Source organism: Colias croceus, chromosome 5 (genome assembly GCF_905220415.1).
Source record: "Colias croceus chromosome 5, ilColCroc2.1".
Taxonomy (NCBI): domain Eukaryota; kingdom Metazoa; phylum Arthropoda; class Insecta; order Lepidoptera; family Pieridae; genus Colias; species Colias croceus.
The window spans coordinates 5,875,751-5,902,805 of record NC_059541.1 but is presented as its reverse complement, the minus strand read 5'-3'; the positions used below and the strand labels follow the sequence as shown (position 1 = coordinate 5,902,805).

Sequence of the window (27,055 nt, the reverse complement as noted above, 5' to 3'; positions counted from 1 at the left end):
TGTTTCTTAGATGTGAATAACATAACACTTGACGGACGTTTGGTTATTCACCATCCAGCATGTCTCATACTTCGTGTTCGAATAAAAACCATTATCTTGGTGCAACCTACAAGGACGATTCTAATTACAATGGATGATTGAAATTTTTTTCACAATAGTGGTGGTGCTGTTCTAATGCAAACGGGCTTCTTGTTTGAATCATTAATTTTTACATGTGACGAAATTCGTTTAATTAATCATTTTAAAACAAGTGTTAAAACGCAAGGTAACCGGGGTAGACGAGCGCAATCGACCGCATCGGTTGCAAATCGGGGTGGGGTTGCACTGAGGGTTGTAGGTATCTGTGTAGTAATCTGTCCTGTCTTTCTGTGTCCCTGTGCCGCCGTGTGTCCGCCACTCCTAGCGAGTTCTGGAATTCCTTTACACCATGGTAAGTGTCAGTCAGCCCACCCTCGCCCCTCAGTGTTCTGTATCTGTTGACCTGTTCCCTTTTGTTGCTACTCCTGCATATATGTGTGATGCCCGCGCCCGCCGCCTGCCTCACTGGCACGCGAAAGGCTGCACTAACGCTTTTTATGTTTCGTTCACTCCTTTGTCTGTATTTGTTTCATTTTCTATGTGTATGTAACATCTGTATGTCTGTCTTGAATGTTTCTTGTGGCTGCGACAAACTTCCTAAATTAAGTCCGTAAATCACGCCTTCAAGCACAATGGCCGGCGTTTTATTTCATGTAGTTGTCGCAACCACAACAGTATTTTGTAATGTTTATTGTTCTCGTCTACTGTGCTTCTATTATAGCTCACATATACTATGGTATATTTTTGTTAGACGATACGAAATTTAGGAAAATCATTACGCTTTCACGCAATACGTTAGAAACACATTCGTTAGGTTTATGTAAAATATACAAATGACGCGAATCGTATAAATTGAATCGAGCAAAATTCAGCGAACACGCAAAATTAGCTTCAAATGAACTTACCCCTTTATGTGTTCCTTACCCTTTGTCTGCGTCTTTCATCTGTTAACCAAACCCTTACCCTTAGCCCAAGCTCTATGTGTTAGATCCTTACCCTTGTAACTAACCAAACACAACTTTTGAATGTTCTCGGCTACTTCACAGCAAGACGGTAGTAAGCTCGTCAACTTGTACAATACAACCATTGCTTACATTACATCACACGGTCATTAAAATATAATATTCTGTTTCAACAAGCACTCTGAAATTGGTGCAAAAAAGCTTACGATGTTTGCATTTATAATTTAAGAGGATTAATCATTGTTAAGGTAATGGAAACATATTTAGTATAGCTTTACTAAGTAAGAAATAAATAAGTTGTTGACCTCGTTGAACTAAATGTTTAAAATGTGCATAATTTAAGAATTAAGATGCATTTTCGTATTGTGTAATTTTTACAGCTCAGTACGTGTATACTATCATGTTATGTAGTGAATATATTAAGTGTATTTACCTATCTATTATGTATATTAACAATGCATATAAATAAAACGAAGTAACATTTATGTATCAAAAGAGGCGCAAGCTTAACATTTTATTTTATTGTACCATATTTTCAATATTTTATAATTAGACATTGTCACAAAAGATTTTTTTCTAGATGAACAAGTTTGTTTCCAAATATTATAAATCACATTGTCATAAATATTGTATCACAAAATATATTAACATGTGTTTTTAGGTATTTCGTTTCTTTGTTATGTTCAACATTTCAGGTTATTTGTGATTAACTATTTTATTAAAGATTACACTCAGAAGAAGAAGGAGGGATGGTAAAGTTAAATATTACATTTTGTGCTTTAAGTAGGTAAACAAAAAATGTAGACATCCAATTCACTCCATGCTTTAAAAGTTATTTTGCAGTAGCATATTTTCTTGCACCAATTTCAAGTGTCACAGTTATGATATTGAACATACAACATACTCGTAAAAGTCATGTCGAAAAATTACTATTATTATATGGTCTATGTGGCAGCTGTTACATGCATAAAACCTACATACAATCCTAGGTAAATTTCAGTTAATATTTATTTTTAGCTTACAATATTTTTGTAACCTATTTTTGAATAAATATAACTTTACCAAAAATAAATGTTCACTGGAATTTGTTCTATATATTTAGCTGATCCTGATAAGAGAATGTGCGATGCTAAGAACTTCTTATTTTATTTTCAATTTTTATTTTCATACTTCACTTTCACAGTGTATATTAGAGAATGTGATAAAACGCACGAGCACAGATATCCTCTAAGTTGATTGAGGAAGCTCCACCAACCGAATGATTCACAAGCTAAATTTAACTTGTCTTAAAAATGTTGTTTATTTATTTTATATTGAGATACGATTTTAATGTGTTTTATTTTCTAACTAAGTATATAACCACTTATAGACTTTAACTATCCACGTAACATTGTTAAATATTCGATGGAATTAAATTAATAATTTGGTCTGCACGTGATTGCCAATAAAAGTAATTTCATAAAACGTGTTCGGTCCGATGCCTCGGCACTTGACCTATCGGCCGTACTGCGTCGGAGATGCCAACTCTAGTACATTTATAGTTTCAAACTTTTTTAGGTCGGCCTTTCAATAAAATATGATAAATTTCGAAACATTTTACTTTTCAAATTGCTTCTACTTGTAACTTTAATTCGCTTTTCATATTGAATTGTTATATTTCTAGTTGAAACATTTCTTAAGAAGTTTTCTTTTCAACTGTGAAATGAAATTATGTAGGAAGTTTGATGTTTTCGTTTCTAAAAGCTTGTGAATCATGACGTTGAGCTGTGCTCTGCGTTATATCTGGTCACGAAATGACAAGGAGTGGTATGTGCAGCCGAGTATCCGTGATGCGGGGCCAAGTAGTGTCCCCTCAGGGCCTGGGAATTATCGGCATCCGAGTGTCCGTGGACCGGGAGGCGCGTTTTGGATTCACGCTCACCAGACAAGGAGGATGGTACGTACACACTTTTCATTTAAATGGCATACTTATATGATAATTTCACATCCATCATTAATTTATTAGTTATGCATAATGCATCAATTTTTATAACATATAATAATAAAATATCACAACGATAATATTGTTTCTTTTTAGTTCTCGAATTTTAAACTTACCCATAATAATAAATAACAACAAAGTATAAAAATAATTTCGTATAATCTGCTTTAACAGGTATTAATGTTAAAAACTGTGTTCTATATTCATTGACTGTTATTTATCGTTCTTTCGTAAGCATATTATTCAAAAAGTAATTGAATTTTTTATTCGAGAATATACTTAAATGCAAGTGAGCAATTATACAACAAATTATTATTAGGTCACATAAGAATGATTGTTGAGCTGAGCTTTAAAGCTCCTATAGAGCTTTTTATTTTCAATTCGAAATTATCTGACTTTCGAGAAACGTGTTACATTTACACTCAAATAACACAAAACAATTTAACGCAAAAGCCCTCAAACATATTTGCTAATGTACATAAAAATATACATAAACGAACGCCAGGTGCGACGGCACGTGGTAAGGATGTATTAATAGACAGTAGTGATATAATAAAATGTACGGACGCAGCTTGCAAACCTGCTAACCTTTACCTTACACGCAAATGCTACATTATACGAATTAAAATATTTGTTTGTAAAAATTTTAGCTATACATTTCTATACGGCTCGGCTGGTAGAGCAAGCTCATTTAATTAAACGAGCCAAATTCTTTCGCTTTTGACTCATGTGATCATTAAATGTTTGATTTGATCAATTCATTAGGTAATGAAAATGTTTTAAATTAATTGTAAATCCGCTACATATGAGGTTTTTTGTCAATTAAAAACGTGGTACCTAGAATATTTTGAAAAAATAACTTAAATAAAAATCTTAATTCAGTACATAGGTATTTGATTTGAACCTCAGTTCAACATTCATTCATTTCAAAATCTTCTATCTAAAATTAAAGTAATTTTTACTAATTCTTAGAATATTAGAACAATATAATATGAAGAGAAATTATTATATCGGTATTCGTGGTATAAAATTTATAATACCAACAAAATTAAATCAAAGTTTGATTAGATTTCTCTAAAACAAAATTCAAAGTAGGTTATCATAAAATAAATCAGCTTCAATCATGAAATGAGGAATAATTTATCGAACAAAGTCTAATCAATCGGCCTAAATGCGGACATTCAAAGAAAGTGGGCACCTCAATTACAATCAATTCAAACCCAACATAGTCCTGAAGCAAACCAAGCGCGTAGGTACCTAACTATATAAGTTTAATTGGCTCCAGAACATAATAGAGTTCAATGAACTAACGATTCTTTTTTTGAAGTATTGGATACAAAAGTAATGAATAAATGAAAAAGATGTGAAAATACTTAATTGCTAAATGCTATTCATTTTACAATATGCATTATTTTATTTAGTTCTATCGTTAGTTATTATCTTATTAGGTACGTAAATGTCCTTAGAGATAGTATAATGACGCTAATTCTCATTAACAAAAACATCATTTATAATATAGAGTCTTATTTATTTATTAGAGAACTATAGAGTTATAATTTATTACATTAGAAAATACAACGCGTATCAAATATTATATCGCGTGATGCGTGAAAATATAAACATGGGAGCCGCTGGTCGTTACAAATATATAAAAATAGTCGTGTAGGTATTATTAATTTTCAGTCACGGTTATTACAAATTCTTTAGACGTTACACGTAATCATATTACGTGAAGCGGAAACTATCGTCCATTACCGAATAGCTGGACACGCTTTGATGTTATTTCAATATTGACTTTGTTTCCAATTAAAAGTTTTTGTTATGTACACTAATCTTGCACATATAGTATATTCCATGATTATTTAAATGAAATTGTAGGGATCAATCTTTTATGCAGAATATTCATACTCTATACTTACACTAATTCAAATGTTGGATACACAATTACACACCCGAGTAGGTAGGTACACACATTTGCCTTTCGATACAAATGATATTCTTGATGAATGTAATGCTTGCACTCAATCACAGGTATAATGGATTTTTTCATGACATTATATAGAGTATTTTATGCAACTCTACAATGCATAAAAACATATTTTAGTCAATTATTTAACGCTCCATCAAAATGATATCTTGAGTATTTTTTTAGTATAAATAATTTATGTTTATAAAATATATGCTTATGAATGAACGGTAGACACGTAACAACTGCGATTAATATCTACTTTTGTAATTTTGCGAATGTAATTTTAAATGTGAATAAATTCCCTGGTAAATTTCAATGGCGTGTAGATAAACAATTTTATTTAAAAAAACATATCACCGTTTAAGTTACATTAGCCAATTTAACTCTAAAAGGTTCGACGTGCTCGTCAATGGAGGAGGAGCGGTGACGCTGCAGTTCCAGAGATCGCCCTTCAAGCCTCTGCGGAAGACGGTCTTCGTGCCGTGGAATCAAATTGTGGTACTGCCTCCAGTGCAGATGGAGTTGAGCGACGAAAATGTCAAAGTACCAACACCGAGGTTTGTGGAAATATTATTTTTAAAATATATAATTGTCTTGAAATAATGAATTTTTATATTTAAAATACTTACCGAGAAAACGCTGAAATCGATACAATTACTTATTTGTTTTAGATTGATTGTAGCAATTATAGTAGGTTATTAGTCCAGTAACTTGAGCTTTTTCAAAATTAAAACGAACGTATAGCTACTTATATCAAAATTAAGCTTATTATCTCATACCGACGTCGCTCGTAAATTAGACTGGACTAAATTTAATAGGAATTCTTTAAATAATTGTTTTGCTTCTCAAAAACTTAATTATTTGATGACTTAATTCTACCTGCCATGCAATTATAACATTGTCCAAATTTTGTTTTCATTTATCTTACCTGCTCTGCAATTATAACATTCATTTTGTTTTCGTTTTGAGAACTAAATTATTATGTCTACAGAGCCCCTCCACTGCTGGGCTGGTCGCCAATGCCTCAATGGTGGGAATCCAACGCACCTCCCTGTGGGGTACACGACCATGAGCGGTTAAGGCCAGAGGTAGTCGCCATGCCAGCTCTAGCTGCGCCGGCAACATCTTCTCCAACAACCACTACTGTTATTTACCCGGAGGCTCAGGTTAGTACAAAGTTATTGAATTTTAATTCCACATCGAGTGGTAATCAAAATGGTTGCAAGTGAGCAATCAATTGATTGCTTAAATGTATGTGGTTTGTTTACACCGCACCCAATCGGATTTAGATTGCATTTATTTATCGAATGGGCTATGTTTAATTGAAAATGCATATTAATTTCTAAAAGCATTTAACTAAAACTGCCGCATATTTTGATGTTCGATTCGACCAAAACTCGTTTTCATAAAGTACTTGTTAAAAAAATGTAGTTAGGTATTATTGTAATAAATTATTGTAAAAAATATTTAATTAATGGGAAATATTGCCATAAAAGATAGTCAATAGTCATGCATATTTATTCAAAAACCTGTATGTACTATAATAATCGAATTATTTATAACTTTAAGAAACCAAAAGCTACATTTTTTAATACAATTAACGCAACAATCTCTCAAGCCTCATCTTACCAATCTTCACAGATCGTCAGCGAATCAATCGGTATCCCGGGCTCATCAGTGAAACTAACTTACCGTTCGTCCCAAGCCGCCGGCTACCTCTCTTGTGTGCACATACAACTCACCCGCAAGATCGTACCAGCGGCGCTAACCAGGGTCCATGTGAGAGTGGAGATAGAGGGCTCTTTGCACACGCATACGTATGAAGCTGATCCTGACTTGACACATGTGTTCGCGTGGAATAAACGCAATGTGTATAAGCAAAAGGTGATCAGTTAAAAAGTTTTGTACATTAAAACGACAAAGAGATCTTCAATGATTAAATATAATAGCACAAATATTATACTATAATTAACAAGTTTTAAGTTCTTTTTGCACATAAAAGTGCGTAGAACAGTTTTTAAACCCACGTTACATTAATTTTAGGTATACGGACAAGCTCAAGCGAAAATTTCCATCGGCTATGAATATACATCCTGCGCCTCAATTGTGTGGGAAACTCAAACAGCGACTCTTGCCGGGTTCGATGTAGACATATCGGATATCGGCGGGTGGGGTCTGGATATCCACCATCATTATAACTTCCACGAAGGTGTATTACAGAAGGGTGACGGCGCGTTATTACATTTGAAACAGTACCCCAGAACTGTACAGGTAACGATGAGTTATAAGAAAACTTTTTAATATGTAATATGCTCGGTTCATTCATTATTTTCCTTTTACCTTGTCAATGAAATTGGATAGTATCTGATTTAATTGCATTTTTTAGTAACAAAGTACTTTGTTGGTAATTTGAGTAACATCTAACAAGTAATATGGAACGAAATAGTTTACAGTGTTTTTAACCTTCCAAATATTTTCAGGTGGTTATGGGAACAGGACTTCAAAGAACTCTTGAATGCCCAGATCATTGCAATGGCAAAGCGGCAGATTCAAGACTATTGACCCCTACTGCATTAACTTCTGGTCCTGATGGATCACTATACGTTGGAGATTTTAATCTTGTTCGTCGTATTACACCCGAAGGAGTGGTTACTACAGTTCTTCAATTAGAGTAAGTATACTGGTGACTTTTCCTGTATATTAAAAAAAAGAACACTAAACTTTATTTTTTAAGTATTATTGTCGTAAACGCAAAAATAATAACCTTTCATTTTTGCGCAGAACAACTCAAGTGGCATACCAATACTATATCTGCATATCGCCTGCCGATGGTTATCTTTACATATCAGATTCAGAGAGGCATCAAGTAAGAAGAGTTATAGTTTTGGATAAAGTAAGAGATCCTACTGCGAACTCTGAGCCAGTTGTTGGCAGTGGCGATCGATGCGTTCCCGGGGATGAATCTAATTGCGGTGATGAGGGACCTGCTATTAAAGCCAAGTTGGCCCACCCTAAAGGTAAAATTGAATTACTAAATAGAACTAACAAAAATCTATTTATATAAATGTGACTTTTCAAATATTAAATTATTTTCTAACCTTTAAGGTCTTGCTATAGCAGCAGATAGAACCATGTACATCGCAGATGGAACAAACATTCGAGCTGTCGATCCCAGTGGTATTATTCACACCTTGGTAGGACATCACGGTCATCATAACCATTGGTCACCAGTACCGTGTCGGGGAGCCATCGCTCCTTATGAAGCCCAACTACAATGGCCTACTGGAGTAGCTTTGTCTCCTCTTGATGGATCTCTTTACTTTATAGACGATAGAGTTATATTAAAACTGACTGTTGACATGAAAATAAAAGTAGTTGCTGGTCAACCTTCACATTGTCGATTAGGAAGTGATGGTAAACCTATTACAAAATCAAACAAAACTACTACTGACTTTAGGGAAGACTCTAATCTTGGAACTATACTAGCAATAGGTTTTGCTCCAAGTGGCATTTTGTATGTAGCCGAATCGGATTCCAAGAAAACGAATACTATTAAGACGATTGACCCATCAGGCAAAATTTTACATTTTGCTGGAAAGTTACAAGAGAACTTGAAGGAATTGAGCTGTGAATGTAATTCTTCGTCATCTGCTACTGTTATTCCTGTAAATCCAAGAGATGAAGGCGCCGGTTGCCCCTGTAAACTAAGTGTAGCAGCTGGAGATGAACCTCCAACAAATACTGAAACATTATTATCGTCAAATGCTAAATTCCAAACGATATCAGCCCTAGCAGTTACACCAGACGGTGTGCTCAATGTCGTTGATCAAGGTAAGTTATTTTTTATTAAAACCTGTTTATTTTCACGATTATTGATATAAAAATAATATTCTAAGCCTATTTGAGAAATGCGATATTCCACAAGACTAAACCAATAATTTACCTATTTATTTTAGGTTCACTGCACATCTTAGCATTGAAACATTACTTACCTTCACACGATGAAAACGGAGAGTTCAGGATTCCATATCCACCGACATCGGAAGTTTACGTATTCAACCGTTATGGTCAGCATATTACCACCAAGGATTTAACTTCTGGAAAAACAAGATATTCATTCCTATATTCCAAGAACACGAGTTTCGGAAAACTTTCCACTGTAACGGATGCATCTGGCAACAAAATACAACTGCTTCGTGATTATAGTAATATAGTTAGTTCCATAGAAAATACACAGGACCACAAACTTGAATTGAAGATATCTGGAATTGGATATCTGACGAAAATAACAGAAAAAGGATCAGCTGAGTTAGAATTTGATTACGACGCTAACTCAGGATTACTAAACAGTCGAACTGGGGTACGTAAAAAGCTGCTATAAAGTTTTTTTTTTTTTATTTAGTATATCTAATTAAAGTTAAGTATCATCGATGATGACTAACTTTTGTATTGCTTATTTACAGGCTGGTGATACAGTTATCTACGACTATGACGAACTTGGCCGCGTTACTAAGATAATAATGCCATCCGGCGAGCAAGTACATATTACATCGGGATTAGCTAAAAACTATGGACTCGCAGTTACAGTCTCCAATCCTGCTAGTACCATACCTGTGGGAGTGGCCAAGAAGTGCGAATATGTCTTACATGGACAATCCTTCAAACAAATAACGATAAATAATGGAAAACAAGTTATAGAAGGAAGAATTTACTCTAACAATACCTTATTGCTTGATACTCCTTGGTCCGGTAAATTCGAAAGCATAGCTGCTGCTAAACATCCTTTACTGGAAGCAGCTTTACCCATTGAGGCTGAAATGCTTCGTATGTGGTCACATCAAACCACTACATTTGGCGACGGTCTTATCAACAATATGTATTCGTTATACACTTTAGTAGGAGACGTAAGAAACCCACAACAAACACTTAATCGCGAAATATGGGTGAATGACTCAAGGGTTTTAATCATCGAATTCGATCAATTTAAGAGCAGGGAAACTTTCTTCAACGCTGATAGAAATCCTCTCTTCACAATTGCCTATGACGTTGCTGGTTTACCATTATCCTTCACACCTCATGGAGCTGGAGTACCACTCAATATTTCCTACGATCGATTCTATAGAATAAATGGATGGAAGTGGGGTGTAACCGAAGAATCCTATAGCTATGATCCTCACGGCATGCTCTCTGAAATTACGAGCCCTCAAGATGGTACAAAATTCATTTACTATAATGAAGGTAATCTCGTCTCAAAAATATCCTTAGCTAGCCAACGAAGTTTCACATACAAATACGATAAAGACGGTGGCCTAACTCATGTTATTTTACCATCTGGAACGAATCATTCGTTCAGCGTTCAGCCTTCAATTGGATTCTTAAGAGTAACCTATACGCCACCTGGCTCTTCTAAGAAATATTTACAACATTATTCTCATACTGGAGAATTATTGCAAACCGTCTTCCCTGGTGACGGTGCTAGAATAATATACCGTTACTTCACAACGAACAAAGTATCCGAAGTTGTCCATGGAGATGGTCAGACACAAATACATTATGCAGAAAATAGTGGCTTACCTTCTGAAATATTACACGTGGATCGAGAGGTAGACTATCGTTGGGAATCAACGTATGTTGGCGGATTATTAGTTGAAGAAAGATTAGATTATGGAGCTAAAACTGGTCTTAGTAATGCCAAAATAATTTACGAATACGACAATAACTACCGAACCATTGCTGTACAAGGTCGTATTGGTGGACAAACTTTAATACCATACCACATTGTTTACAATAGTAAAACTGGTGCACCGGAATTATTGGGACAATTCACAGTATCAAAACAAAAATGGAATGAAACATCTGTGTACGATGGCATCGCCATGTTCTCGCGTACTCTTAATGAGCAATTCTTAGAAAAAGAAATTACAGTTAATATTCACAGAATGGAAGTTTTCAGGATGGAATTCTATTATGATAGGCACGGTAGAATATCACAAACAAGAACTCATACGCGTAATGTTGGAGTAAATACATACACGAATGTGAAAAACTATACGTGGGATTGCGATGGTCAACTCACAGGTGTGGAAGCTCAAGAACCTTGGGGTTTCAGATACGATGACAATGGAAATATGTTATCCTTAACATACCGAGGGAATACTATACCTATGGAGTATAATGATATGGATAGAATAATTAAATTCGGTGAAGGTCAATATCGGTATGATAGCAGGGGTCTAGTATGGCAGAATGCTAGGGAAGAAAAATTCCAATATAATTCCAAAGGCTTATTAATTAGAGCTACTAAACGTGGAAGATTCGACGTCCGCTATTATTACGACCACCTTGACAGGTACGAACAACTGACGTATTTATTACATCTTTCTATTTTGTTACATACAAATTTTTAACTACATATGTTATTGTATTTTATTTGTATTTTAAATACATTCATCTTATTACAGGTTATCTACCAGGAAAGATAATTTTGGAAATGTAACACAATTCTTCTACACGAACAAAGCCAAACCACTTGAAGTTAGTCATATTTATTCCCCTCGAGAAAACAGATTTATTACTTTAGTTTATGATGACCGTGGTCATATTATTTACATGCAGGTAAGACCAAATTGTAGTTTATATTGCAGTTGAAATATTATTTAAAGTAATTGCCAATTAAGAAATAACAAATCTAATCTTTTTTTAAGGTTGCTCGACATAAATATTACATTGCAACTGACCAATGCGGAACACCGGTAATGGTATTCAATCAATATGGAGAAGGAATAAGAGAAATCATGAGATCACCATATGGTCACATAGTATATGACTCAAATCCATATTTATATTTGCCTGTAGACTACTGTGGTGGACTTCTAGATCAAGTTACATCTTTAGTTCATATGTCAAATGGGAAAGTATACGATCCGCTGATAGGACAGTGGATGTCTCCATTGTGGGAGAGTCTTATTGAAAGAATTCACGACCCCACTCACCTGCACCTTTACAGATTTAATGGAAACGACCCTATTAATGTCAGGCCGCAAAATAAAAAGCCAACTGGTAAATATTCCAAATATGCAATAATTTAATATCCTTCTTTTCATATAATTTCATATCGATTGAATGTTTCATTAATTTCATATTTTATTTTCAGATCATTTATCTTGGTTAGAATTATTGGGGTATGATACTAAGAGTCTTGCACCTCAACTGTATCCGGATGAATTGCCAGGTGGCTCTGTCTTGCCAAGAATACCTCAAGGACGACCAATATGGGGAATGGCTCCCGATTTAAGTGGTCCAGGCCTTCCTTATGCAACGTCACTTCTGCCGAGCGTTAGCATCGAATCAGGATTTTTGTCACACATGTCAAACAAAAGAATTGCCGACTTCCGCAGTCTATCGATACCCGCTATGTCTGCTCTCAAAGCTGACGCACTCGATCTCACTCCTAAGCGGATCGGTACCGATTCTGAACCTCCCTTCGGACGAGGCATTTTAGTTTCAAGAAATTCACGCGGTAGAGCGGTGGTCACAACTGTGCCTTCGGCTAACGCTATCTATCGCGACGTATACACATCAGTATTTAATCGATCTCATTTACTGCCCTTCTCGTTCGTGGTGCACGGTGACCAACAAGACGTCTTCTATTTCGTCAAGGAAGAAACTTGGCGCGCCGCCGACGATAAGCAACAGTTGAAACGAATGCAGGGCAAGCTCAATGTCACATTCCACGAAGTGGCAGAAGGCGGACGCTCATACGCAGACGTGAAGATTCACGGCCAAACGAGTATCGTCAACTTACGATACGGTACTAGTGCCGAACGGGAGAAACAGCGCCTTCTGCATCACGCCAAAGCGTCCGCCATCAGGAAGGCGTGGCACCGGGAGCGCGAGATCCTGCGCGCCGGCATGGGCGGGTCGATGGAGTGGTCGGCGGCGGAGCTGGACGAGATCCAGAAGGCGGGGTCGGCGGGCGCGTACGAGGGCGAGTACGTGCACGACGTGGCGCGCTACCCCGAGCTGGCGGAGGACCCGTACAACGTGCGCTTCGTGGCGCGGCGCGGGGGGCGCGGGGGGCGCGCGGAGCGGCGGCGGCGGAAGCGCGCCGACTGCCGCGCGCCCTGGTGGCTCGCCTGGGACGACCTCTGCTAGTCACGCCGCCATCCATATGCCAAATCGAGTGAATGCGATCTATGTGTCTAGTGTGTGCGTGAATGGTGACGGACGCGTGTGCGAGTGTAAAAATATATTTTGTAAATAGTATCTATTAATTGTTAATTGTTGATGTATGTATGTAGACGCGAATCCCTATCGCTGTGTAAATATAAAATTTTATTTGCAGGGAGAGAATGGACCTTTTGAGAGGACTGATATTAAATTAAATAAATATAATGTATTGTATGTATAAATAAGATTTATGTGAATATGAAATTATTTATACTTATTTATCGGTAAAAAAGCTTCGATCGTGTCCAATGTTCTTATAAATTTAGATGAAGACTATTTGAAAGAATAATAAAAAGGCATACTTTTTTAACCAAATTAATGTTGTGTTGAAACTTTTTTTAACCCTTTCCTTTATCGTCAAGACTTGCAACAATATCTATTAATAATTAATTAATATATAAAGTAATTTATCAATACCCTACATACCAGTCCCCAATTAAGTTCAATAAATTTCAATGTTTTAAAAAAAAACAACAATACAATTAACATAAAGTGACGGAGGCAAAGATATTAATAATGCAAATATTGTGTAAAACTTATTTATTCATGTTCGAAACGTCAATCTCTGAACAACATACTCAAGTTAATCTATACAATATCAATTTATACACAAATCCATCAACGCATTCATATATATCTTATTATACATTCGTTATAAGCGTTAAGACGCACATCACATATCATTTTAAAATATATTTACATTACCTACATTAACATAAAGTACTAAGACACTGGAAACTTTATACAACTGACTGTCACATAATATTGGGTTGTATAAAAAAATCTCCTTTTAAAAATATACACATTAATATACGCTATAATAGACATTTACATTCGGTTAAATTTCTGAGTTATTTAAAAATTCCTCTACATATTGAGCTACATGTCCATATACAAATGAGATCAACAATTCGCACGATTTGACTACTTCATATTAAATAAATATATTTCTTGTATTTCACGACCGTCTCTATCACCTATTTATAAACGTTTTCGCTTATTGCCATTGCTATAAGAACACAATTGATTAAACTTAATAATAGTGTGAAATCGGAAATCCAAGAAATATATATTATAAAATGTGTAAACAGCTAAGCTCCGGGTCTAACCACAGGCTGTTTACACATTCGATACAACAATACACAAATATAATTTGCATGAAATAAAATAACGTGTAATAAAATAATTAAAATTGTGCGCCAGATTGTACATAACACTTGATCTCTACTCCGACCTCAATGACAAATTAATGAAGAGATTAAAACGAGACACGAAACTCGGCATTTCGGATCTCGTTTTTAAATCAGTCTACACCATTTCCAAAATTAACATTCGTATGCAAACAAGCACATGGACATGGTCATAATTATGTCTACTTAAAACTTTAACTCATTTAATTCACAATATTATTAGCCAATTTAAATTATTTGTGCACCACAACGCTCAAAACAATAAAATATTTCATTATAAGAGAGTCCTCGTCAAAATAAATATATAGCGCCAAGCTTTTTTAAAAATTCTGACCGGTTTCATCATTTCTGTACAACGAGAGGAACATGTTTTCAACGTTACTATTTTATTAAAATCGTATTATATTCAGTTATTATTTTTCTATATCTAATTCATTTATTAATATTTCCATTGAACAGCCTTTGTGGGTGAACGTCAAACCAATAAAACAGTTTTAATATAAGCTATAAATAAGACAGCTTTCATACAATAAAATATTACCATTAGAAAATTATGTCCTAACCAAGAATATGCTAAAACCAATCACCCGTCAACCATGACTTTACAAATAAAATATATTAACAACAACTTTTGAACACAGTAACACACGTGACACGACGCAAATTCAACTTATATTGTACATATAACATTATTTTAATTTCATTGTGATGTAACGCGACAACAATTATAATACAAATTTACAATTTTTACAATACACAGGTATACGTTTCTTGTACTAATTCTTCAATGGTTAAATACGAATTAATTTTTCTTGGAACTGGCCCATAATACTGATTTAATGTGAAACAAAAGCAGGTTTAATTTCGTTTTAAGTACAATTGACTCATCCTTCCCTTAGGAAGAAACTGTAGGTAATACGATCTATAGAAATCACTGCATGAGAAAACCAATACATTTAAACGAACAACAAGGAACAAATTCTCCTTATCCGTATGTATATAACCTTAATCAATACACTAGTCTCTTATTTGGGCAGTAGTAAGCATAGGATATTTTATATGGGGTTAGTTATATTTGAAAAATTTAGTAAGTAGTGGTACAAACAATTAATAAGACTAGAAGAACAAGGAATATATATATATATCTATAAGAGGAAAATATAGCGACCTGATTGATATTTCTTATACATAATTCACCTACTACTTAATTAATTCGTTGATTGTTCATACCACTTTACGTTGTAAACGACGTGGATTATTGACGTTTCAGGCATGCATTTTCTGGATACATATAAAAAATACCCATGTGGTGCCATCTACACTACTATCGAATAAGGCTAATATCGTATTTAGCAGCCTTATTATTTACTATATTGTTCGATAGCATAGAAGAAACTATAACAATCCAGTATGCACCCTGCTAGATCAAGAAGTATATATTGCTGTTCGAATATTGCCTTCTCAAGCTACGTAATAAGGTTCAAATTACGAATAAGGAGGGTACGCGTAAAATTATTAAAATAATACAATTAAAATCATTATTAACACAAATTTCATGCATTAATTAAAAAGATTAAAAAAACGTGCAAAAAATATTTTAAAATTTTTCAAATACATGATTCATTAAATTTTACCATAATTTATATATTGCAATTTATCCATCGGCCTATCGAATTCAATGTCTCGTTCTGATTTACTTCAGGAAGCTTCTAGGCAAAGAAAGATGGCTATTTAAATGAAGGATCAAAATAATTAATTTGAACCTTAATACGCAGAAAATTGGTTAAGTAATTGAACGGAGTTTTACTTATAATTTAACCACATCCATGTCATGATCAAGCAAAAACTAATGCGCATTCAAACCCCATACATAACGTTTGTGACATAAAAATATACACGATAACTTTGTATATAAAATATTGCGTTTGCACGATTAAAAATTATCATTTTATTTTATTATTTTATATATTGGAGATATTTATTGTAACAAAATGAATTCGTCAGTCTCATTCGGCGATTTTTTAAATATTACGTATAAATTTACAATAGTTGAACATCTGGCATAAATAAGTTCAATGTTTAGATTCCATCGATTGGCTATTCGCATATTGCACGGATACACTCATCACTGTCACCTTAAATAAATTTCATCTACTTGCACTTATTTACAATTTAACTAACGGCAGTGTGGTGTACATAAAGTCTTTACTATGAACTGTCCGGGTTCGATTTCCGCCTCACCTGGTGCGCGTTCAGCGTTTGCGTTTGGGGCTGAGTGATGAATTGAGCAGTGCCTGGGAACGAAAATATACTATTAAACCAAACAAATCGATTTATGCAATTGTGATTTATATGGTTATTATCTGTTAGAGTTGAAATTACTTAATCCCCGCACGTTCAGATAATCTTGCCACAGATAAAAAGTGTGTCCATAAATCTCACACTTAAGCGGAATTTTGCACACATATTATACAGTTAACAATTCGGTAGAATAGTGCGGCGCATCTTCGTATATTATTTTATTTACACATTTGTATTAAATACAAAATTCTGATTTCACAGCTCCCTGATATGTTAGGTTTAGTTTGTAAAAAATGAAATAAAAACTATAGTGAAATAAAAAGGCTTATTTATCAGAGATTATTACCGAAATTTCACAGCTTAAAAGAGAATGTGCTAAGCGAAAATTTAACAACTATTAATTTTACAATAAATTTGAATGTATAATACATATATTATACATTCAAATTTATTGTAAAATAATACCAAGTATATTTTGGTATAATACAAGTTAAAAATATTCACAAGTATAGAAAAACGGATGAGTGTAGGATAAGAAAGGGAAGCCGGGCGGTGGAACGGGGAATGTAATCCATCGTCCGGTGTGGTGAGGCGGCTTGAGACGTGTTCCGCTCACGCCGCCAGTCAGCGGCTCGACGGAACACAGTGGGGTTTTAGTCGGTAAGAATCCGACATAACCCACGGCTCCTTCCCCGGGGGTCGTGGGTGTCTTTGGAAGATTTCCCCACTATAAAAAAAGGATAAGAACGGGAATGTGTACTGACCGGCGGGCTGCAGCGCGGGGCGGGCGGCGGGGCGCGCGAGGCGGGCGGGGCGCGCGCCGCGCACCACCTGCACCGTGCCGCCGCGCACGCCGCCCTTCACCCCCGCTGACATCAGTTGCGCTGCAATACCATATGGACGATTTGTATAATTGTATAACTGTTATTTTTGAATACAGTAAAAAGATAATTGAATTGGCATTTAGCATTTTTAACCAACTTCAAAAAAAAGGAGGAGGATATCAATTCGACCGGTGTGTTTTTTTTTATGTATGTACACCGATTACTCCGAGGTTCCTGAACCGATTTACGTGATTCTTTTTTTGTTCAATGCGGGATGGTGTCGAATTCGTCCCATAAAAATTTATTCGGATAGGCCCAGTAGTTAAGCTATTGCATAGCTTCTATCGCGGGCCTTGAGCGCGGGGACCGAATCGAGAAATTCCGTAACGAAAAAACCTCACGCTCCCCACTCCGACGGGCGCAGGTATGGCATGCAATAGCTTTACCGCGGCAGTCCCCGAGTGCCACACGTCTTTTTTTTATTTTATGAGCATTTTTGTCTGTATTTGTAAATGTTGCAAGTGCAAGTTTGAAGTCGGTTGTTTTTAACGCAGTTATATAAATTATGGAAACGTTCATTTTATTTGATAAATTGAATAATCCCAGATACGATTGATACTGTTATATCATAATAATTAAACTAGTGTTTCTTGCTGTTATTTTTTTATTTGTTATTTTATTTAGTAAAGTGACTACAATAAAACAATGTGCGAATCACTACGTTAATATAGGTGTCACGTTAGCGACAAAATTAAGCCATCGCACAGTTTAAATAAGGTTCAAGGTTGTTTGCATGATTGAAATGAATCTTGTAAGGCCATCATGTGATGACAAGATTCACCGTGAACACATTTTAAGCGAAATTATAAATCCGTTGATTTAAATGACACAATAAAGTAAAGTTTACAATGTGCCTAAGAATTTGGTTATGCCAAACCCCTAACTTTTTCAATATTTTCGTAATAATGGATACATAAAATAACACATAAATGATAATTCTATAAGAGATTCAAATATGGCATTTAAAAAACTAAATTAAGATTTTCAATTTACACGATTCCAATCCTGCTAATATAGTTACATAATATATACAAACTTATAAAAACCCTTTAAATATGCCACATTTAAAATACCTCTAAATACTGTAGTCTACTTACCAATAGGCAAACTGAGCACAGAGGGCTGGTTAGCAAGCACCACCGAAGTGGTCGGCGGCACCGACACAAACAAACTACTGGGTGCACCAGACACATTCAGTGACAATGATATAGGTGCCGCCAACCCCGGGATTTGCACTTGCACGTTCTGAACACCCTGTAGTCCCGCTAGCCCCGGTAACCCCTGCAGCCCTTGTAACCCTTGTAGCGTCTGCAGCGATGTTAGGCTCACACCCTGCACGAGAGATAATTACATTAATAATAATATAGTTAATATTTTTGAAATGCCTAATAATTCTATATAATTTAAATCTGATTCCAAGAAGTGGAATTAAATCCTGCATGACCAACACAAATAATTTTTGTATTAAATACACTCCCTTTATGGTCTTAGAGCCCGGAAAAAAACGTAGTAAAAGGATGATAGACATCTGCTTTATACCTTAATTATGATTTACAATATTGATACTTAATCCTATTACTTTAAGATTCAAAATACAGTTTTTTTTTATATAAGGTGCAAAATGTTACCTGTAAGTGACACACAGGTTGCGCGGTTTGCTGCTGCGGTTGCGGCTGCGGTTGCGCTTGCTGCTGATGCGCCTGCGCAGTCGCAGTCTCTTCACCACCCATCAAACGCTCCAATAGTGCACTCTCACTACTAGATACGTTCGTTGATTCCCCGTCACGAGTGTATGCACTCATAACCTGGAATTTTTCATACGATAATTATAGGTAAATAATAATAGCTGGACTAGACTGCTTATGGTCATTGAGGTAAGAAATTTCAAACGTTTGTGTATTACACTTCAGAGGATTGTTTGTTAATATAATATACAATTTGGGTTGATAATATGTAATTGGCTTTATACTCATAAATTTCTATGAAACTCCTATCTCCTACTAACGTATATAAAAAAGGATTGAGAAGTATTTGCATTACATTACCTGCTGGGTATACGTAGGCAGCGTGTGTGACGCAGTTGTTGCGGCAATGAGTCTCGCGCCCGCAATGGACACCGTTCGAGTTAGCAGCTTGTGCTCGAGCGAGTTATCCGCTGATGACGTCACGTGTGTCATTGCTGCGGGCGCGCTATTGAGCAAGTTCAGTATCGTAGCGTTACTGCTCGCTGTACTCGCCACTGACTTCGCCGCGTTTTGGTTTGCAGCTGCAATGGAATTGTAACTTTATTGTTATACACATAGGGTAGAAAATTATAGGGCAGTAAATACCTACTTAACATTATTCCTATGTTAATTTTCAATATATACTTTTCGCAATTCATTATTTTGAAAATTAATGATGAAACAGTATCATTAAATAACCGGCGAACATTTTCACAATAATTATACTCACCTTGCTGGAACTGCTGCGCCGAATTCATAAGACTGGTGACGAGAGCGTTGATCGCTGGATTTGTCGACCTCGGCTTTGTAACTGTTGTCTTTTGTTGCGTCGTCGTTGCACTCGTATATTGAATAGTCTGAACCTGTACCAAATAAATTAGTATTCATAATAATTATGTTTTAATCCGCGAATTGCTAAGTAACAAATAACTGAATTTAAACAAAATAGACACACAACTTCACTTTACAAAAATATTTGTTACGAATATCTTTATTCATGGTAAATCCAGTTAATCATACTTGTGATGTGCCAGCAGAAGACATCAAAGGGTGTTGTATGTGAATTATCGCCGACTGCATTTTCTGTGGGTTGAGTGGTTGTGGAGGATTCGTTAATTGTTGAGCCAACAGCTGATTTGTAGACGCCTGCGTCGAATGAATATCGTGAACCTGTAGAAGACACAAACAAAAAATGATAGAATGAAATAGTAACAATTCAAGTTCAATTTATAATCCATTTCCGATATAAAGGAAAAGAAACAACATAATTGAAATACTACAAAAATAATTTGTTAATACTTACTTGCGGAGACAGCCGTGGTGTGGGCGAAGGTTGCTGTTTGAGAGCTGACTCAACAACGCCCGCAACCGCGGGAACGCTAGCCACAGCGGGCACTGTAGTTACGTTGCCGACCGTACCCACAACCGTGCCAACATTGGGTACATTCCCCACGTTGCCCACGTTAGCCACGTTGGCGACGTTGCCAACGGTCCCAACGACCGTGCCAACATTGGCAACATTGGCCACATTTCCAACCGTACCAACGACCGTGCCGACCGCAGTCACTCCACCGACCGTACCAACGGTGGCAACTTGCTGCAGTTGCGCTTGCTGGAAAATGGTGCATATTTTAAGTTTGGTGTTAAAAATTTTATTTGTTTAAATAAATGTGCAAAAATACATAGTTGTTTTATTTTCCACCTGCTATTTTTATTCCTGGATATACTGTGAAATATTTCAATTTCCATATTAAATAATAAAATCTTCACACTTGTTGCTCAAAATTGTCTAGTATAAATACATATTTCATTATGACACATTTAAGAAATGAGGTACACACATAATATGTGAATATTGTGTTATGAACTTTATCTTAATATATATAAATCTCGTGTCACAATGTTTGTGCTCTGTGCACTTAACCGATTTATAATAAAATTCGCACACCATGTGCAGTTCGATCCAACTTGAGAGGTAGGATAATTTAAATCTCAAATCGTTTTAGAGAAAGCGGGCGAAGCCGCGGATTAAATATATATCATAGTATTCAAGATACTCTGAATACTCACCAATATAGGAAGTTGCCTGGTATTTGGATGAGCAGTTGGTGTGGCTATTGCTGACGTGCTGAAAATTTATTTATGATATTATGTCACATTGAATATATTTTGTTAAATTATAACATTAATTTTAACATTACTTAAAAAGTATAATATGTATAATATAGTAAATTGCAATCAATTAATTATTAGGAAGAAGTTTAAATTGTACAAATTATTTGAGAAGCAAGATAAAATAAATGAAAGCATTATAAATGGCTTAAATTCTTACACAACAGGAACGGTGGTGGCATGTGTTTGAACAGTAGAATTACTGGCAGCCGCTGTCCTCTGCTGCAACAATAAATGCTGTCCTTGTTGCTGCAATACAAATTTATTTACACTTATTCTACAAAATTTCAAATATGCCTTAGATTTCTTGTTGTATGTGATGATACACCTTTTTTATTTAAATCTATGACAAATTACATTTATTAAATGCATAATGCTACTATAAATTAGGCAACTGATGAACATATAAAAGTCAAGTAGACTAACAAACATCGGCTACTGAAATTCATTAGTAAATGAATAAGAGCATGTATTTGTATTCATTATTTCCATTTGGCTAGTTCAGGTAAATACAACATGCAACAACTTCACATGCAACTATCAAAATGTAAGCCAGAATATATTAAAACATCCACTGAATGAGTCATTGATGCTCAGTGACAATGGATGAATCTAATTGATGGACAATCATTGTACTATTTAAATTTGATGACATAAGACTATTATATTATATCTATAAATCTATTTATAAAAAATATATATTATATATGTAAATATAAATGCAAAAGTATATAGAATAGAACTTTAGGTTTGACATATACTATAGAGACATTGTAAGGGAATGAATTGAATGTATTTTTTAAGTAGTTATTAGTACTTTGCAAGCTAATTACACTACATCTACAACTCTTTATTTTATATCTGTGTTTATATTTTCAATTTCTTGGCACACTACAATAAAATATTACAGATTCCAGTTACTTTTCTAAGTATATTATAATGAAACTCACAATTTCTCTCATGCCCCCAGTAAATGATACTCTTGGTAATTGGCCAGGTACTATGTGCTTTATCCGAACAGACTTTCGACCTTCTTCTGTGAATATCTCCGTGAACTGTTGTATATACTTATTTGCTTGTAACCGAGAACCTTAAAGTACATAAAATTTAATTAATAAATCACTGCAACATAAATCATTTTTGTTATTAACTTTGTCAATAGAAATTATTAATATTGCAGAAAACGTAAATATTCATACCTAAAGTAAATCGACAAGCCGCGCCATTACGTTCACCTTCTACATGGTCTCTATCTACATATAATTCTCCTAAGAATTCCTGATCTGATGGCCTCTGTAATATACTCAATTTTATATGGAAGAAACCAGCTCCAGCATGCGGTGAAGTTTTCTCTGTTTCCAAAATGTATTCCTCAACTAATTGAGGTTGGCAGTCGGGTGTAGGCCTCGGGCGCTCATACGCTCGAGCCAGCCGTAATGGTCCACTTGGTTCCGAGGGTAAAGCTAAAGGTAATGGCTCCATTTTTGGCGGTTCAATTGGTTTGAACACCTGTTAAACATCATTTTATATTAATAACATTCCTAATAACATATGATTACTTTTGCTTTTAATAAAATAAGAAATTACCTCTGGTGGTTTTTTCGGATATTTCGACGTAAGTCGTGTATGAGGAACTGACTGTCTACTATTTTTCGCTCTCTGTCGATGTATTAATTCCAATAATTCTAAACCATGATAATGTGTAAACTGGTCTAATTTCCTCTTTCTATTCACAGCCACCTGTTAATATAACACCATTCGTATAAAGACCTGTAGATATTATTTTCACATATACGTAGATGGTAAAGAAAAGAAACCTGTGAAAATCGTTTTGCCTGTCGCCTTATCCGAGGTGTATTAAATAATCGTGGAGCAGCATGCAACCGAGCTGCTAGTAATCCCACTGCAGGTCTAGGTTCAAGGCACAGAGGTGGGGCAGCCGCATGAACTAATGCAGCCTCAACTGCCTCTAATGCACTGCGTTCCTCCCCTGCCCACCCACATCGACTCCCAATGCACATTGCATCCGTTATTATACTCTGTAATTTACAAAAAATGTATGAGTTTATGAATAAAAAAAAATTAAATATTTTTTTTTATTTAAGAAATAATTCTTACAATATTGTATCATAATTTTAACACATACATAGATAAATATAACTTTTTTAAGTTATTAACTTAATTTTTTAAGAAAGATTACTATCAAAAGAGATCATGCCAAAAAACTTAAAAAAAATATATGAATTAAATTTGTTATTAAATTTATACATTGATGATAACTTTTCCATTTATTATATACCTGATTGGTGGGCCTTAATAAAACATGATGAGTATCACACATAAAACTTGGATATGCCTGTCTATAGTCTCTGACTTGAGCAATAATACATCCTGAATAAAATAAGCAGGAGTGTTCTGATTCCAATAGATCCAATAGCACCACAGGCAGTTCTTCGTTGTCTATGTAACTTAAGAGCTCCTCTTCCTCGTAAGGCCATCTTGGAGTCTCTATGAGGGTCTCATCCTGACTTGTTGATCCCTGAAGATACATCAAAATGATTTAGGATTTTCAATTTATATTCAAATTAAATATTTATTATATTAGTTATAATTATGATATGTATGTAACATATTTGATGAAAATATTTAATACAAGTTATTAGATTATTATAAAGGTAATAATTACTTTTAGAATGTGTAATAAAAAATAATTAACAGTTTGGAGCAACTGGGCAACAATAATTATATACAAATTATTCCTTTAACAATTTTCAAAATTATTAAAAATGTTATTAGGGCAGGTTTTCTACTCACATTTCCATCAGGTGGTTGAAGACACTGTGTATTTCCATTGACTTTAAGAGATAATGAGTAACCCTTATTACCGGGATACAGATTAATTATTAAAGTATTGAGATTGTATGTAGCCAATAACTTTTCTAGTAAATATGATGTAGTTTTAAGCCCTTGCTGCAATTAAAACATTAAATGACATAGGCAATCATTTTAATTTTCTATAGTTAATAATATATTTTTATTCTTTTTTACTTTCAATAATTAATTAATTATTAATGGATGATTATTAAGTACAAAAAATATGGTTAATTATTTTTTAATAATTTTATACATAGAGCATTTTGGATTCACATATTGTATACTATATGTGATAAAATGTTATTTACGGGTTTGTAGATGCACAAACATCTGCATCTTAAAGGCCAATACTATTCCTTGAATTATCTCTAAAAGGATTTGAATCATAGATTTTTTGTTCATATAATCTCCTGTGCCCAGGAAGTGTTCTACTCCTTTAAATATGGTTGAAATAAAAAATTTCTAACATTGTCTAGCGTGGAAGAAAAATGAAACTTAATAACCCATAGATAATAAAGCATACTGCCTTCATGATTTAAAAATTATAAATAAAATATTTGTGTATTATCTAGATTATAACAAGTTTTTAAGAACTTACATAGCTTGCTTGGGATAATTCATCTCTGCTCAAATCATTGTACAATTCATGAAGTTTTTTAAATAAATCAAACTTTTCACTTGTTTTTGTCGACGAGCTACTGGCGCTTCGTTGAAACTTCATTCTGGTATCATCAACAGATTCTGCTAAATGCATTTTTTCATGGGTCCAAGTCATTTTATGTTCTGAGACACCTCTGTCAAAATGCATTAGGTTTGAATTCACATGTTTAGCCCGATTAAGTATAACCTGTAACAAATATTATTATTCATTTACGAATTTTTAAGTAAACTTTACAAAATATCCTCAAAACTAATTAAAAAATAATAAGTAGTACTTGCCTCTGCTTCCAATGCCGCGTGAATTAAACCATCCATAATGTGATTAATAAAAATAAAATATGTGAGTTCCAGTTACTTTTCTAAGTATATTAATTAATTTTAACATTTTAGGCTTGAGTATTAAGTCATGATTTATTTAAAACGAATACGCTTTATTTATGTTTCACACTGCATGACAGTAAAATAACATGTCCAATGTCCATCAACATTTTTGACAGTAACTTTTGCTGTCGTTTTATTGGTTTCATAAAATAAATTGCTAATTGAATACAAGGCTATTGGCCGAATTATTTTAATAATGTTGCCATTAATTTAACAAAACTTCTCCGATTTAATCTGTGGATTTAATGCCATCCAATGCCATCCATCCCATGTAATCATTTAAATAAAATAAACAAGTTATTTGTATTAGTTACTTTGTTTATATATATTTACTTTAATACACAAAACCCTTTTCTCAGTACTTTTTGAAAAAAGTTGAGCAATGCTAATCCAAAACAACAGCTGTCGTTTTGGCCACAGAATATGTCAGGCGTACTTAATGTGAGGCCACAGTATATACAGTACAGAGAGAATTATTATTAATTTAAATGAGATAAATATTTAAATCTTAACTCATGAAATTGTCGTATTTTCACTTCATAAGAATACGAAGTTTAGATTATTAAATCTAGAGATCCATTCAATGTGGGTCAAAATGGAATCTAGAGGAATCGGTTCGAAGTAGTATTTTTATAGATTTTACATGAACCTTTTTCATGAGTTGAGAGTTCATGGGTTTATAAGTATCGTGTGGTATACATATTATAATAAAGGAGGGTAGTTGCTGCAAACAATAAATCAGCAGACAGATTTGAGGTGGCTTTGAGCCCTTTTTTAGAGTATAAGTATTCTTTGGCTTTGAGCCTTTGAGACATTTTCTAAATTTCTTGACAAGTTCTTGACATTCTTCTTGATTTGGCAAAAATAACACAAAATGTGAAAATTACTAAAGGAGCAAAGGTACAAGGACCTCCTTGAAGGACCATAAAAGATGCACAAAAAGTTGAAAAAATTCTTAAAATATCAAAGAAAATAATATTTCCCAACAAAGGTTATTGTAATTCTTGTTTACTGAGTATGAACTTAATAAACATGATTTTCTTAATTTTTTTTTTAATTTAGGAAGCGTTTGACCACAATCTCGCCTGTGTTAATTACCTATGTTTATTTAATTTAACACAAGTAGGTATACAAACAGAAAGTTCACTTATCGGTGGTGACATAGGTACACATGCACAGGGTATATTTATTTTATTTATTCATGTATAATAACAAAATTTATACTATACATTACACCACACAATTATTATTTAATAACGATACATTAAATTAAACTGGCGCAAACATAATCTCTTTAGAGATTTATCATTTACCGCGCGCCAGGGCAGCGCCGCGCCGCGGCCGTCGACGTCATACATTATGGCGGTAGTCTAAAATAAGTACAATATAATATTATACCAAAATACTTAAGAATATTTAGGTATTTATCAATAATTAGATCATAGTAAGTAGTTTTTTAGTTTCATTTTAATATTTTTATTTGTTAGTGTAGGTATCTTGTGTTTTAGGTAGTCTATTTGTTAAGTTAGGAATTACGTAGTTTAACGTTTTTTTTTTCCATAAAGGATACCTATTATAGCTTGGTAACTGAAGAACTGAGAGGTCCGCCCTATGAGCTGAATAATAAGGGTGTTTTATTTTGATGAAATT

The 27,055-nt window shown here is 34.4% G+C and overlaps 2 protein-coding genes across 5 annotated transcripts in view; one reads left to right on the top strand and one right to left on the bottom strand.

Moving 5' to 3' along the window:
- The window catches only part of LOC123691822 (teneurin-a), an 83,232-nt gene extending 69,698 nt beyond the window's left edge, over positions 1–13,534 (top strand). For 3 of the 4 annotated variants that reach the window (XM_045636395.1, XM_045636393.1, XM_045636392.1), the window contains 14 exons: positions 404–430; positions 2,857–2,976; positions 5,383–5,547; positions 5,982–6,156; positions 6,632–6,874; positions 7,034–7,261; positions 7,471–7,661; positions 7,772–8,007; positions 8,096–8,821; positions 8,947–9,350; positions 9,454–11,339; positions 11,452–11,605; positions 11,695–12,049; positions 12,144–13,534. In XM_045636395.1, the coding sequence (XP_045492351.1) occupies positions 404–430; positions 2,857–2,976; positions 5,383–5,547; positions 5,982–6,156; positions 6,632–6,874; positions 7,034–7,261; positions 7,471–7,661; positions 7,772–8,007; positions 8,096–8,821; positions 8,947–9,350; positions 9,454–11,339; positions 11,452–11,605; positions 11,695–12,049; positions 12,144–13,144 (5,911 nt within the window). In that variant the 3' untranslated portion in view covers positions 13,145–13,534. The remainder of the gene's footprint in view (positions 1–403; positions 431–2,856; positions 2,977–5,382; positions 5,548–5,981; positions 6,157–6,631; positions 6,875–7,033; positions 7,262–7,470; positions 7,662–7,771; positions 8,008–8,095; positions 8,822–8,946; positions 9,351–9,453; positions 11,340–11,451; positions 11,606–11,694; positions 12,050–12,143) is intronic. The other variant, XM_045636394.1, reaches the window with a different exon arrangement.
- Positions 13,535–13,744: 210 nt separating this feature from the next.
- Positions 13,745–25,481, bottom strand: LOC123691799 (transcription factor SPT20 homolog). Its single transcript, XM_045636358.1, has 18 exons — positions 25,304–25,481; positions 24,963–25,211; positions 24,305–24,460; positions 23,790–24,029; positions 23,308–23,529; positions 23,078–23,230; positions 22,690–22,999; positions 22,441–22,580; positions 21,651–21,739; positions 21,389–21,446; positions 20,622–20,930; positions 20,339–20,488; positions 20,049–20,181; positions 19,640–19,860; positions 19,223–19,399; positions 18,692–18,926; positions 17,475–17,594; positions 13,745–16,703 (listed from the first exon to the last, which is right to left on the bottom strand). The coding sequence occupies exons 1-18, from the start codon at positions 25,337–25,339 to the stop codon at positions 16,618–16,620; spliced, it is 3,084 nt and encodes a 1,027-aa protein (XP_045492314.1). The 5' UTR covers positions 25,340–25,481; the 3' UTR covers positions 13,745–16,617.
- Positions 25,482–27,055: the final 1,574 nt, after the last annotated feature.

Coding starts and splice junctions, on each gene's coding strand:
- LOC123691799 (XM_045636358.1), bottom strand. CDS start 25,339: ATGGATGGTTTAATTCACGCGGCATTGGAAGCAGAG. Junction 22,581..22,689: donor GGCTTGTCGATTTACTTTAG/GTATGAATATTT, acceptor ATGTACTTTAAG/GTTCTCGGTTACAAGCAAAT. Junction 16,704..17,474: donor CCCCGCGCTGCAGCCCGCCG/GTCAGTACACAT, acceptor TTTCGTTCCCAG/GCACTGCTCAATTCATCACT.